Below are 15,773 nucleotides of genomic sequence, written 5' to 3' on the forward strand. Positions count from 1 at the left end.
CAGCGATATCAACTCGAATTTCCTCTGTCGCATAATTTCACTTTCATTATATGCCAACATATTGAAAGTTTCCGAGAAAAATGTTATAGATAGTGATATTTTCTCAAAACTGAAATGTAAAATTGTCCTGATTGCATTGTTTTAACATGGTCTAAATAGCCCAGAGGGATAGCTAAAACTAGGCCTTCAACCACCTTGCATGAAAACAAAAGCTGCATTTCTTTCTGGCATTCTTACAGAGACATTAAGTCCAGGTGCTTTAACATCCTAGAGAAACATCCTGGGTCTCATGACCTGTAATTTCCTATGATGAAACAGGATCGCATTGTTGAATTCATGGAAATATGTTGATTTTTTTCATAATGCTGATGAAGAAACAGGCCAGAATATTAATAAATATTTTGTACATCTGAATATCAACCACTGTAGCACCATTGTTTTTTAGGAACCTGAAGACTATACATGTGCATATGTGAACCAAAGAGAAAGCTGAAAAGAAACTATTCAGCAATGGAAAATTCTGAGTCTGCTACTATAGCCCACACTGAAGGTTTGGGTCTATTTATATCACATACTCATACTTAAAACAAAAAGAGAGTTTTACAGAGATTTATTTAAAAGATTCCACTATTTGAAAAAAAATGTCTGATTCTCATGATCAGATGATGAAAGAAATACAGTTGAACTTTAGTATATTTTAAACATTAATTGATATCTTGAATACATTGGATATTTCAAAGTGAGCTGGAAGTCCCAATCACTTTTTCTTTATGTGTTTTAGCCTAAATTGATATCTCGAATCCTTTTAAGTCTAGATGTTTTTTCTTGGCTCCATTGACTGTATCTAGAATATTTAGATATTATAATCACATTTTACTGATTTACGCAATCCCTATTTTTTCATATATCTTAAGAATCATTTATTTGTAATGCTGCTTGTCATCTGTATTAAGTTGAATGTTGGTTTGTCATGCTAAGCAAATGATCCTTATGAATTTTTATCAAAAGTCAAAGGTCAAAGGTTTGTTTTATTGAACTATTTATGATACGTGTGGTCAGTATCTGGGGAATCTTGTTGACCTCATCAAAAAATTCATACGGAAATGGATAATTTTCAGAACAGAGTAATATAGATATATGTTTAAAAAACTTTCCTAACGTTGTTAGATTGACCTACATTTTCATTTGATTTTGCTAGAAATGGAGGATTCGGGGGAGAGCGCGGCCGCGGCAGCTGGATCTTCAATGGAGGTGGCCCCCAGCTCTATCATTGTACCCTCCTACTATTCTAAAGATGTCACCGGTTAGTTAATGTACATCAAAACAATGTTAAATGATAAAAAATTATATAATTCCCAATTTTCAGATTCATTTGTTAAGATCAAGTCCTAAAATACAAAATTGTGGACCATATAATTGTTGGGACTAGTTTCCATTTAAATCTGTTTTGCTGTTATGTGTAATAAAGAGATAATTTGATCTTTATTTGAAAGTCATTCTCTCCATATTCAAACACTTTGCATGTTTTAATTTTTAGATCCCTACGCTACCCCAGGACAATGTGGACTGTACAACCTAGGAAACACCTGTTTCATGAATGCAGGTACAAGACAGTGCTGAGTCTCATACAATTCTTACCCATTGTTTCTGGCACTCTGGTTATAAAACTTTTCAATATATTATTAGGAAATATCATTGAATCTCGCAAATGGTACTTTACCGGTACTCTGATGTTTGTATGTTTTTAAAAGATGTCTGGCATTTCTTCGATTAAGGCTTACAAAGTCTGCTGTCCACCACACCACTCCTGAAGTTTTTCCTGGAGCAGTTTACACTTGAAGATTGTTCTCAGGACACACTGATCACTAATTTTCATCAACTGGTCTGCAAAATCTGGAGTGGGCGTTATACTATAGTATATCCTAGGGACTTCAAGAATGCCCTTGCCCTTTTTCATGTCCAGTTTCAGGATTACAGACAGGTATGTTGAGTGGAGCATACCAACATTTGGGTACTAGAAATAATCCTGTTACATTGTTACATACTCATAGAATAAAGTAAACAGAATCTATAATTGGACAGTTCTTGGGTGTTCATTTTTTTATACCCCCCCCCCCCCCCCCTTGAAGTTTTGGGGGTGTATATAGAAATCACCTTGACTGCCTGTCTTTAATTCTTTATGTGCATCCATCTGTCAATGCTATCGTGTCTAGATAATAAATTTTCAATGGAGACAAACTGGAAGCTCATACTTTACACACATACATGTACTGCTAATGACCTTATGGTGCAATAAGGCCTTAAACCAAGGTCATTTTGGCAAGTGTAAGACCACTGGCAGAAAAAAACTATGTGTCCAGTCCACAGGGCTCGACATGAACGCTTGTCCGGTACCAGTGAAAAAAAATTACAGACAAGTGAATATTGCTGGGCACTTGTCCGATTGGACAAGTGCAATTTAATGTAAAGAAGTTTTCAAATAATAAAATGAAAGCTCATCGGTAAAGACAGAAGCAGTACATAAAAAACAAACTTCGATCCCAATATGGAATGCTATGTAATTGAGTTCACACTCGATCAGGATCGAAGTTCACTAATTGCATACTACTGCAAAGGCATGAAAGTTACATCGAGTTACAAAGTTTAGATTCTGTTTGATGTTTGTGAACATTTACAGTGTATGTTGTTGTCAGGATAGAAAGTCTACTAGATAAAAGTTTGTTTTTATGCATTTGTTGTATTTATCAATAATATCACGAATCAATCACATGTAATGGACTTTATTTTAGTTTTCAAGTTGACAATATTGTATCTTTATTGAACAATTTTCGGACAAGTGAAGTTGAAGTTCAGACAAGTAAATGTCTTGGTCACTTGTCCGATTGGACAAGTAGGGAAAAAAGTTAATGTCGAGCCCTGGTCCATAAGTTTTAGGCCACTTTTTCATTTATTATCAGCATAATGCCATGGAAAGCAGTACCTTATTTAAAATTGTATATCAAGTGTAAGTTGTCATTTGCTATTTTTTGAAAGACAATCATATCATGTAAGTCAGAGGGGGAAAAATTGACACTTTTTAGTTTACTTAGATACATGTATTTGAGGATTTTGCTGATAATTCTTTAATCCATACCAAAATCAAAAAGAATATTTGCATATTTGGGATTTTACAATAATGCAATTTGAAAATACCAGTATTTCCATTTATTGATTTAGAAAAATGCTTTGTTGATATCAAGCCCACTGCTTCATCTAATATCAGTTTTGTAAATGTTGTTTAATGAATGTTGTTTCAGCATGACTGTCAGGAGTTTTTGGCCCTGTTTTTGGACACACTGCACCAGCAGCTAAAGAGTAAAGAAGAGGCAGCTCAAAACAATCTTCAGAATGTGTCTGCATCAGCAGAAAAAGACCAGCTCAATAACTCTGTCAGTGCCAAGAGTGTGAGTGATGATGAAAGTATGGTTACCCAAGATGTATCATCAGGATCCCTTCCTGTTCCTTTGTATGAGGACAGTGCCAATGTCAGCTATGTCATCCAGTCAGAACTTCCCTCACTTTTAAGGTCTGTTGTCAGAACAGATTCTAGTGGTGACTTAGAAAAATCTCAGTCAGATATGAATGAACTAGAACCAATTTTAAACAATGCCTCAAATCTGAAGCAACGAATTCCCAAAATTGAGGAGTTTTATGCCAAAGATACAAAAACTTTAAACACTAATGTTTTATCTGAGGATTTTGAAAAAGAAGACCTAGCAACAGATTCAGAAAAGTTTCCCAAACAGGAGCTAAATAACCATGCCGATAATGAGCTAGTCATGCATGCCCCTGTCGAGGCAGTGGCGATATCACCCAACAAGGAGGAAGCCACAAGAAAGGGACCCAAAAATACAAACATCCAAGCTGAGAAAATCAACAAGATGCAAAAAACTTGTGAAATGGATGCCGAAGGGGATGGTATTATAAAGAAAATGAAGTTTGAATGTACTGAGAAAAATTTTCAGTACAAAGCTTTGAGTAAGATTAACAAAGACTTTGAAATTAATGAACAGAACTTGAAACTGGCTAGTTTTGGAAAGGAGGGGGTAAATCTTATAAAAGACTTAGGAATTCTGGGTAGTTTGGACAAAGACATGTGTGACAGTATTATGAGGAGGACTCACCTGCTTGTAGAAGACACCTGTCCACCATGTGCTGCTCCAGATGGGGACCATCTCAGAACAGCTGGAGAAATGAAGCAGAAAAACAGTGAGGACTTTGTGCAGAGTATGGATGTACAAGTCTCCAAAAATGTGAAGACAAAGAAAACTCAGCTGTCTGAAAACAGCTGTAAAAAAATTAAATGTGAAATTAAACATGAAGGTAGCCCAGCTGATTCCATTTTATCAACTGATAATGAAGAAGATAAAGAGGAGGGGGGATTTCAGAATAGTGAGGCTACAGAGGTGGATCTACTGGAGCGTGATGAGGAAGTACAAGTTGATCCTGAGGAAGAAGCAGCAGAGAAAGCCTGGGAGAATTATATCAGGGACAATCACAGTATCATTGTCAGCACATTCCAAGGGCAGTTCAAGTCCACAGTAAGTACAGTCACAGTATCATTGTCAGCACATTCCAAGGGCAGTTCAAGTCCACAGTAAGTACAGTCACAGTATCATTGTCAGCACATTCCAAGGGCAGTTCAAGTCCACAGTAAGTACAGTCACAATATGATTGTCAGCACATTCCAAGGGCAGTTCAAGTCCACAGTAAGTACAGTCACAGTATCATTGTCAGTACATTCCAAGGGCAGTTCAAGTCCACAGTAAGTACAGTCACAATATGATTGTCAGCACATTCCAAGGGCAGTTCAAGTCCACAGTAAGTACAGTCACAGTATCATTGCCAGTACATTCCAAGGGCAGTTCAAGTCCAAAGTAAGTACAGTCACAGTATCATTGTCAGCACATTCCAAGGGCAGTTCAAGTCCACAGTAAGTAGTCTCAGTATGATTGTCAGCTCATTCCAAGGGCAGTTCAAGTCCACAGTAAGTACAGTCACAGTATCATTGTCAGTACATTCCAAGGGCAGTTCAAGTCCACAGTAAGTACAGTCACAGTATCATTGTCAGTACATTCCAAGGGCAGTTCAAGTCCACAGTAAGTACAGTCACCATATCATTGTCAGCACATTCCAAGGGCAGTTCAAGTCCACAGTAAGTACAGTCACAATATGATTGTCAGCACATTCCAAGGGCAGTTCAAGTCCACAGTAAGTACAGTCACAGTATCATTGTCAGTACATTCCAAGGGCAGTTCAAGTCCACAGTAAGTACAGTCACAATATGATTGTCAGCACATTCCAAGGGCAGTTCAAGTCCACAGTAAGTACAGTCACAGTATCATTGCCAGTACATTCCAAGGGCAGTTCAAGTCCAAAGTAAGTACAGTCACAGTATCATTGTCAGCACATTCCAAGGGCAGTTCAAGTCCACAGTAAGTAGTCTCAGTATGATTGTCAGCTCATTCCAAGGGCAGTTCAAGTCCACAGTAAGTACAGTCACAGTATCATTGTCAGTACATTCCAAGGGCAGTTCAAGTCCACAGTAAGTACAGTCACAGTATCATTGTCAGTACATTCCAAGGGCAGTTCAAGTCCACAGTAAGTACAGTCACCATATCATTGTCAGCACATTCTAAGGGCAGTTCAAGTCCACAGTAAGTATACAGTCACAGTACATGTAGTATGTCAGAGCATGCAAGTTCACATGCAAGTCAACAGTAAGTACATCTATAATCAGAGTATTATTACCAGAACGTTCCAAGACAATTCAAATCCACAATAATTTTGTTAAATGTAAAAGGTAATAGAATTTACACTCACAATAGCATCCAGCAGCAAGCATTTTTAAGAGTTCATGTCATAATATTCAGTTTTTTTTCTTTGATATAGTGATTTTTTTTAATTACAGGTGGTTTGCTCTGAGTGTAACCATGTATCAGTGACCTTTGAACCCTTCATGTATCTCTCTGTACCATTGCCACATGCATCTGACAGGCAGTTATGTATGTACAAAATTTTGAACATTGCATATATACAAATTGATTCAAGATTTACAAGCAAACATTCAATTTTGTTTATATGATCATATGCATAGATTACAAAATTTGTCAGCACATGTTTAAGCTGTGAAGAAGTATCACTGAATTACTGTGCAAAACACTACCAGACAATGCTGGTTATTTTGCCTTTAACACTACCTACCACAAATGCTGGCTCTCAGTACATCTTGATTTATTTTAAATTAATTTTGACAGGTGTTCTCTATGTCCCTCTGGAAGGATCTCCAATGCGATACCTTATAACTCTACAAAAGTCTGACAAAATAAACAAAGTGAAGGAAGAACTGAAGACACTGATTGGTCGTCCTACTAGTGACATCATCATGGCCGAGACACTGGATCATCACATCTCAAGAATTCTGGTACATAATTAAATAACTGATTTAGTTATACTTGGGTGCTCCTCATACATGCATGATTTAGTTGTTGTTGCTGTTTGATTATAATGGAATACTATGTTTGGCATGTAGGAGGACAATGTTTTGATACATTATGTATATATTTTTGTTTTCCTGTCTGATTATAATAGAAGATTATGTTTGTTAACCAGGAGGACAGTTCTATGATACAGTAACTGTATGTTGTTTTTGCTGTTTGATTATAATGGAAGTGTATGTTTGCTATACAGGAGGACAGTGTTATGATACAGTATGTAAATGAGGCCTCCCGAGTGGTGTATGCCTATGAGATGCCTCCCTGCCCTGTCATCACAATTGATGTACAGGATCCTCCCCAATGTCTGGATTTCTCCTCTTTACAAGACCAATCTAAAGAATACAGTGTTACACACACTGTTACAGGTGATATGTAGTCACTGATTCTACATCATTTCAGAGTTCACATACTGTAGATGTATTTAATTTCATTGGGAAAAAATTTCGTTTTTATTTTATTCAAAGCAATTTCATGTGGATTAATTTTCTTTGTTTTTTATTACTTGAAAAATAAGATTATTTCAGATTTTGCATATCAAGTTAGATAATATTGCGGTAGTTTAATGATGCCTGTTGGTGTTAATATCTGTTTACCAACAAATCCACATTTGGTGAAACTAATTTGGCTTGGGTCTTCATTAAATTGTAAATTCTCTCTGTTGTTCAAAACTCAATTATATAAAGTTTTAGAATTTCTTCAATAATTAGCATTGATCACTGTCTTTATAACATCCAATATAAAGCCATCAGTAGTCAAATGTAGCATAAATTTTATGTTTATAAAGCAAACATTAAATTGTTACATAATCAAGCACACAAGTTGTACAGATTAGTGTTTTATACAATTGGAAATATTCTCAGGTGAAGTTTCCCCGTAGTACTAAATACATAAATTTTTGGCTCACTTGATCAAATGTCAAGGTTAAAAAGTCATCAAGTTTATCGATAATAATTTTATGTACAGAAAAAGGTCTTAAATAATGATTTTATTTACTGATCAGGAATGTATCGTAGTTTACCAATAGATAGGAAAGTATACATGTATACCAAAAAAGGAAAGGTAAGCATGTATCATTACTGTTGAATTATCAATGTTCCTTGGGGACCATGCAATGTTCATGGATTTCGTGGGTCACCCTTATAAACGAATTTACATACCCACAAACAATTATTTTGTCAAGATATTTATTCATTGAATCTTCTGTATATACAAGTTACCCACGAAATTACATCCCCACAAACCAACATTTTGCTTGCCCATGAACATTGACCTCCACGAATAAAAATGATTCCATGGTATTCCATTACACACATGTACATTAATTTGCAATTTTTACAGATTAAGAAATTGTTAAAAAAAATTAATAATCATTACAATTTTTCAATTTAGTCACAAAGGGTGAAACAGAGTTTCATTGTAGGCTTATTTTGAGAAATTTATGTGCATATTTTAACTTTCATTTGTAACTAAATATGTAATTCCTTTGATTTTAGAATTTTTATGTAATCTCTTTTTTGATTATTCTTTAAATATTTTTCATCACAGAGGGTGACATCTTTAGCAGCATGGGCACATTCTCAAAGCGAGATGTCAGTGATATAAATAGATACATGCAGTCATCGGATACAACCGGAAAGTTTAAGGATGCTGAAAGTGAATCTCACCTCAGGGGGTCAGAGTCTTGGGGTGCTTCCACGGGAGGTGACTTTGAGAGTACCACAGCTCTAGGGGAGTGGACTGATTCCAAAATTTCTGACAACTGGGGCAGTAGCCAAGGAGTGAGTAAATGGACACAGTCTGATTCTGATGACCTTCGTAAGAGCCTTAATGAGGTCATGGTGGATGTGCCAGGAGCTGGTATGTGGAACCAGAATTTTTCGGCAGGTCATAGTTCCCCGGTTCACAATACCAGCTGGTTGGACGGAAGTTGTGAGGTGGATGGGACGTCTAACACAGCTTCTGGTTGGGATCTCACCCACACACTGCCAGTTGGTAAGACAATATTTACTTTGAAACTGGTAATTGATTGGCAGAATTCCTAGAACACATCAAAAATTCATATATGTGAATACTTTGCAGTCAAGCCATACCATTGTGAGTGATGTCTTGTTGATATCTTAACCTTGAATTTTAGTCTGGGTTTGATTCCAGATTCATTGATTATTGTATTGAATGATATCATTTTGACACAGGTGACCAAAAAGAATGCATTAGATATCTTAATAAGAATGATTCTTTTCCTGAAGATGACACCTTGATGAAAAGTGACCAGTTACCAGAGAGTGTTACTTGGGATTCCGGTGAAAACATGTCAGGTGCAGGTTGGGACTCTGGTGCAATACCAGCACAAGCTACTGTGGTGGCAGACAAATGGAAGTCCTGTGCAATTTGTTTAGAGGAGCTAGAGGACAGTGAACTTCTGTCTCACACAGGCTGTGGAGGGACGTTCTGTCAAATCTGTCTGGAGGTTAGTTGTCACATGGACTGTGGGGGGACGTTCTGTCAAATCTATTAAGAGGTTAGTTGTCACATGGGCTGTGGGGGACATTCTGTCAAATCTGTCTAGAGATTAGTTGTCAAACGGGCTGGGGGGGGGGGGGGGGGGGGGTTGGAGGAACACATTCTGTCAAATCTATCTGGAGGTTAGTTGTCACATGGTCTGTGGGGGACATTCTGTCAAATCTGTCTAAAGGTTAGTTCTTTCAGATCAAGTTTAAGAGAGTGGGAGGTGAGGTACTTTGTTTGTCACCTAGAGGCAGGGGTCATAGCTACTCTGATCTGAGCCGATCTGTCTGTTGGAATACTGGAATCAGGACTATAGCTTTTCAGACTTAGGACATACATAAACACTGATAATGTTAATTTCTCCACCATCTACTGCTGAATTTAAATGTGCATCACACATTCAGTGTTTTAAAGTTTTCATAGCAAACTAAAACAACTCTTACAAGGCTATTTCTAGGCCTACTGATGCATTAATACATGTATATACAGGTCTAAAAATAATATTTGAATTGGATATTTTGGTCACCTCAGTTCACATACTAGTCATTTTGCCATTCCAATTCATTTTAATGCCTCATTTGGGCCATCCCAATGTAATTTTACTGGTAAGTAAAGCCATCGCAATTTAATTTGACTATTAATTCAGTTAGGCCAGGTTAACTTGTAAGTTTATTTCAAGTTATCTCCATCTCATTTATTTTAACTGTTCACTTGGGCCATCCCAATTCAATTTTGAGGGTCAGTTGGGCCATCCCAATTCAATTTTATTGGTCAGTTGGGCCATCTCAATTCAGTTAGACTGATCATTTTGGATATTCATATTTAGTTTTTCTGGTCACTGAATTTCATAAGTCCAGATGACCTGTTGATATTGAAGTTTTAACAACCATTGGTCCAAAAGACGTGTATGTTTCTGGGCCAGTATTGATGAAACTTACATGTATACATGTATGAAAGGCATACATGCTCTACATGTTTATATACATTATGACTTCATTAGAATAAAGCCACATTCAAGGTATATATTTTAAATGAACATTTAAAGTGCCAGAAAAAAATTAGGTTAAACCAAATCATTCAGATAGATTAGAATTCTGATATATTTTTAAAGCTGGAACTTTACACTGATTCATTTTTTGTAAACTGTTGTAAAAGAATTAATGAAATTGATGCAGTCAAAATTATTGAAGTAAGACAGATACATATAGGATCTCCCATGATTTGTAGTTGGATATGATTTTTATCCAACGAGTTGTGTGTTTTTTATCCCTGAGCCTTGGCTAGGGGATAAAAACACACAAGTTGGATAAAAGTCATATCCAACTACAAATCATGGGAGATTCTATTTATCCCATGTTTAATACTTCACAATCAATGTTTTACACTGTTTTATATAGGACTCCACTTTATTTTATTCATCATGCTAACGCAAAAACCATTGTGACGTCACAACTGCACTTAACTGTGGGATATGGAAAAAATATCCAATGAGTCATATCCATGGGATAAAGGGGTAAACATGGGATAAAATCATGTACATTAAAACAGAGATATGACTAATGCTGTGAATGACATGTTATCACTGACTGACTGTGTGATTCTTTATTGACAGATGTCTATTAAGCACTATGGGGAGGAGAGTTATGTTTGTCCGGTAAGTCTCCAACTTTACTTCAGCTTACAATAATCCACTGAAATTTAAATAAAGTATATAGTGTTTTAACGGTAGCCTTTTTATATGTACTAGGTGTGTTCTACTGCTGCTGTTCTGACTAAAGACTTCTGTCCTGTGGATGGAGGATCATCTTCAACACAAAATTTACGGTCAGTTTGAGAGTGTTTGTACTGTCAGTGGAATGTGTGTCAGTGTGAAGTATGTGTACTGTCTGTGGAATGTGTGACAGTGTGAAGTATGTGTACTGTCAGTGGAATGTGTGACAGTGTGAAGTATGTGTACTGTCAGTGGAATGTGTGACATATGTGTACTGTCAGTGGATTAAGTGTGAAGTATGTGTACTGTCAGTGGAATGTGTGTGAAGTATGTGTTCTGTCAGTGGAATGTGTGTCATTGTGAAGTATGTGTACTGTCAGTGAAATGTTTGTCTGTATGAAGTATGCATACTGTCAGTGGAATGTGTGTTAGTGAGAAGTATGTGTACTCTCAGTGTGAAGTGTGTGTACTGTCAGTGGAATGTGTGTTAGTATGAAGTATGTGTACTGTCAGTGGAATGTGTGTTAGTGTGAAGTATGTGTACTGTCAGTAAAGTGAGTAATGAAGGATGTGTAAATCTCAAATTGATGTCATTGTAAATTTTGTCAAGGTTCAGTGGAATTAATGTTAGTGTTAACTATGGATTGAGTATCCATGAAAGAATGTCCAGTGGAATTGACAGAGTGAGGTGTGTCTAAAGTTAGGTGAAGGAATATCAATTTATAGTACTAGAATGTATAAGGTCAGAGGAATGGAGAAGATATCAGGTTCATTACTGTCTTTTTTATTCCCAGTGCCAATAATGCTATGGATTTTTAAGGAGTGGATTTTTTTGGTAATACTATTTAACATTTTTTTAAAGAAAAAATGATTCATTGATCTTATGTTAGATTAACCTTGATTTAACAAGGTGCCATTGTAAGTGTTGACTGTGTTGATCTTTATGTCTAGGATCACTATTATTTGACATGGGTCCTTTCAAGCAAATGTCAACATAGAAGTTGACAATTGTATGATATTTATTAAAGTGGTATGAAGTTTAATGTTTGTCTCTACTCCTTGGAATGAACAAAATATCTACAGTTAATCCATTCTAATTTACGGCTGCATACTTATTTTCAGGCTGTTGGCTGTTCCCGTCTCCCTAAGAGATGAAGTTGGTTCTTGTGCTAAATTAGTAGGACACCCTAGACTTGTTTACTTATACAACACAATGAGCGGTGCTCAGTTGTATGAGTGTATACTCAACTTGTTTCCGGTGTTGGCTCAGTGTACTATTGTATTAACAGATGGACAGGTAGGATTAAAAAAAATTGACTTAAATTGTTTTTCAATTGAACTCAAAAAGAAAGCAATTTTGAAGATAGAAAGTTTTTTTTTCATTCTAGGTAAAGCAATAAGACCTTATAAAGTGTAACAGTTTGAATTTGTACAGTATAGTGATTTTGTATAAGAAGAGATTCTTATTATTACTAAGTTGCTGTTAATATGTTATACTGTGTGTAATAAGGACCCCTCAAAATGGCTATTTGTCTGACTTAACAGGGATTGCGCTGTTCACGGTGCCAGTATTCTGACCAATGTCAGGGGTGTCCCATCTCGAGGGATTCCCAGATACACCTGCGCCCAGGTGATTGTCTGTCTGTCTGTCTGAGTGGACTATCACAGACCTGTATAAATGACCTGGAGGGCTTTCTAGACCATGAAACAATGGAAAACCTGCGACCAGAAAAATCTCTTTCGATTTACGATTGTCTACAAGCTTTCACTGACAGGTAAATCTCTTGTTTTTCTTAATTAGTATACTTGTGAAAGATCAGAAGTGTTATATTGTGTCCCATGGTAACACCATCATCACTTTTTGCATTATATCTCAAAATAAGTATTAAATACCTGAGATTTCAAACTAGATTCCATCATTAGATCTTTTTTCCCCCAAACTTTCTGCATTGGTAGGAACCCTTGAGTTCAACTAGTATACATGTATTGATACAACAGAAAATTCAAAGTCTGAAGGGATTTAAAGTTACAAGAAGGATCAGCACCTGGGAAAGGGATTCATTTCCCATTGCTTGCCATCAACAGTACTACAGTACAAATTCGAATCAAATTATGTTACACTCAGATAATCTATGGAAATAATAACTCCCCTGTATACTTGACAGCAATGGCTGAAATATATATGTAAATTTCTGTAGACTGAAAAATTGTGTCATGCATGTTTGTATCTAATCTGTCTAAAACTCAACTGTAATGTTTAATGATATTTTCATTAAAAGCAAGTGAAAATTTATTTGATATTATAATATTTAAAATGTTTTGGAAGCACTCACATTGGACAAACTATAATCTTGTCCATTTGTCTATCTGTAAAACTTGCAGGTAAGAAACAGCCTGGCTGCAGTGTGTATTTTATATCAATCATCCATTTATATGGTGTAGATTGAATTTGTTGAACTTTAAGTTTATAGGAGTTTTAAAATTATTTTCCATGAACAAGAATGTGACTTAAGCACAGCTTATAAGAATTTAAAAAAAAATAGAAATAGTACAATCCCAAATTAACCTTTCTTTAGCTATGTCAGGTCCAAACCAATGGATTTCTGATTTATCAATGAATCAAGATATTTGTAAACCTTGTGTTTTAGTTTACATGCAGTGCATGATTTGAAAGTAATGATGTGGCCCACTGGACATTTATTAACTGTTTCTGTTGTAATGTCCGACTTGATCAAGGTCTGTCTATTTGTAAGAATTCATGACAAACAATGAAAATTGAAACAACTTCTTGTGTTATGTAGTGAAGATCTGGATGAACACAACCCTTGGTATTGTCCTCGATGCCAAAGGAACCAGTGTGCAAAGAAAACTATAACTGTCTGGCAGTACCCAGACACGCTCATTCTACACCTTAAAAGGTAATTCTTGTATGTCATAAGTGCAATGGGAAAGAAATGACCAGAGACAGTTTGATACAAATTTAGACAACATGTACCTCTAAATTTGTAAATCTTATTCTTATTTTGAAAAAGTGTGGCCATGATTAAAGTTGCTGCTGTCACCAGAAATAAGGGAAAAAAGAAATGATTTTAAAAAGTTAACATATTTCTCAACAAGTCATGGGCTTGTAAGTGATTCTGATTTTTTTTCAGGTTTGTGTATCATGACTTATCAAGTAACAAAGTAGATGCAGAGGTTATATTCCCCCTGGAGGACCTCAATCTATCCCAGTATACATCAGGACCTGACTCAGGAAGTTTGACCTATGACCTCTACAGCATTGTCTGCCATTTTGGGGGTAAGCTGAATTTCACTATGACAAGAGACAGATAATTTTTCTCCCATGTAAAGTTGTTTGAATTTTAACTATGTAATATGCACCAATGATTGTCAAATCTTAGACATGGACTTAAGAATGATTCAAGATACTATATGTTAAAGTTGAAGTTGCAGATTTTAGACTTCTTAATACATGTACATTCGTCTGTAGTAACACTGTAGACACACCATCTTGCTTTGGTTTTAACATTTCAGTGTTCACAATACCAAAGTTTGTCTACAGCTCCCAGAAATTTCCATTTGACTTTAAGTTAGCATGTATAGATATTTCTAATTAACAGTAAACTATGTTGAGTTTTGTTGTATGATTAATTTAAAAATGTCACAATGACACAATTCATTGTTTTAACAGGTGCCAATGCAGGTCACTATACCACTTTTGCTAAGCATCCTCTGAATGGTCAGTGGTTTTATTACAACGACGAATCTGTATCCCACCAGACACCCAAAAAGGAGGATTATAAGAATGCCTACATATTGTTTTACAACAGACAAGGTGAGGATTATAAAAATGTCTACATATTGTTTTACAACAGACAAGGTATGCTGTTCAAGCTGCTACAAATTGATATGTGGATTGTAACAAAAGAGGATGTATGCTTCAAGTTCTGTAGATAATATAGGACTCATTGCGGAAAATTATTAGTGAAATGCTCTTTGTTTACAGTCAGTGCATGGAGTCTTATAATTTTAGGTAAAATTTCTTCTTTAACAGTATTATCATGACATTAACTTAGATAAAGTGTAATCTGACTTATTGATTTACAGGTACAGATGTTAAGTTTGATTTGCCTAAAATTCCAATGGACCAATCAAGTTTACTGAGAGAAACTCCGAACAACAGATCTCGACCAGCAGCAACATCCATTCCATTGAATTCAGGGCAGCCATTAGTTTATGGACCGTTAAATATTGATCAAATATCTGATGATCTCAAGAACCAAACTGACTATGATGAACTGGAATACTCTTCTCCAGATGAGAAGAAAATGATGGAGTAGAGCTGTCCAGTTTTTAAATTCTTCTTTGTTATTTGTTTTGTTTATGCATGTATTGTCTATTTGTGTGCCAGCAGTTGAACACAGTTTTCCTTTAACAATTTATTTTCCTGGCAAAGCATTTGTTACATGACAGTGCTTCAGGTTAAAAAGAAAAGGCTGACTATGAACTGTGACCTCAATATTTATGTTGTTGAACAATGTAATAAAGAGATTATTGACTTGAAGATATGATAAAAAAAATCTGTGTACATTATTACTGTATAATGCAGATTACAGAAACTTCATGAGCAGTTTTCTTAAGAACAGAATCATGAGTTTGGTACTATATGTCCTTCATTTTAGCAACCACACTACTTGAATAATTGTGGTAAAGGTTTTCATTTGATCAAAAAATTTTAAAACTTACATTTAAATCTGTCTATTGAGAAGGAAATTAGATGTTACCAGTCATGCTCCCTGTGATTTTATTGTGGAAGGTTACTGGAGGAATATGTGTACTAAATAAATAAATATACACTTATAAAATGTATTCAGGTATGTAACTTAACACTTTTCAAGTACACACCTATTCAGTTTTCAAGGAGAATAAAACAAACTTATAAAAAAAACAAACTCTTAGCTCACCAGGGGCTCCTTCTTTAAATTGGTCTGAGTAAATTTTTTTTATCATCATCAGTTGTT

The 15,773-nt window shown here is 35.7% G+C and overlaps 1 protein-coding gene across 1 annotated transcript; it reads left to right on the plus strand.

Annotated features, from left to right (window-relative positions):
• Positions 1–450: 450 nt before the first annotated feature.
• Positions 451–15,316, plus strand: LOC133201188 (uncharacterized). Its single transcript, XM_061336977.1, has 18 exons — positions 451–550; positions 1,199–1,303; positions 1,538–1,603; positions 1,776–1,981; positions 3,297–4,580; positions 5,951–6,044; positions 6,297–6,463; positions 6,730–6,901; positions 8,082–8,528; positions 8,783–9,003; positions 10,654–10,695; positions 10,789–10,865; positions 11,875–12,049; positions 12,298–12,527; positions 13,554–13,670; positions 13,905–14,050; positions 14,444–14,587; positions 14,860–15,316. The coding sequence occupies exons 1-18, from the start codon at positions 463–465 to the stop codon at positions 15,090–15,092; spliced, it is 4,014 nt and encodes a 1,337-aa protein (XP_061192961.1). The 5' UTR covers positions 451–462; the 3' UTR covers positions 15,093–15,316.
• The last annotated feature ends 457 nt before the right edge of the window (positions 15,317–15,773 follow it).

This window comes from Saccostrea echinata, unplaced genomic scaffold (genome assembly GCF_033153115.1).
Source record: "Saccostrea echinata isolate AGI-Se365-2 ecotype Australia unplaced genomic scaffold, CSIRO_AGI_Sech_v1 ptg000042l, whole genome shotgun sequence".
NCBI lineage: Eukaryota > Metazoa > Mollusca > Bivalvia > Ostreida > Ostreidae > Saccostrea > Saccostrea echinata.

What these genes read in the sequence shown, in the direction of transcription:
- LOC133201188 (XM_061336977.1), top strand. Translation starts at nt 463, where the DNA reads ATGTGCATATGTGAACCAAAGAGAAAGCTGAAAAGAAACTATTCAGCA. An exon ending in CTATTCTAAAGATGTCACCG is followed by an intron (nt 1,304 to 1,537) that starts GTTAGTTAATGT and finishes TTTAATTTTTAG; the next exon opens with ATCCCTACGCTACCCCAGGA. An exon ending in TGTTACACACACTGTTACAG is followed by an intron (nt 6,902 to 8,081) that starts GTGATATGTAGT and finishes TTTTCATCACAG; the next exon opens with AGGGTGACATCTTTAGCAGC.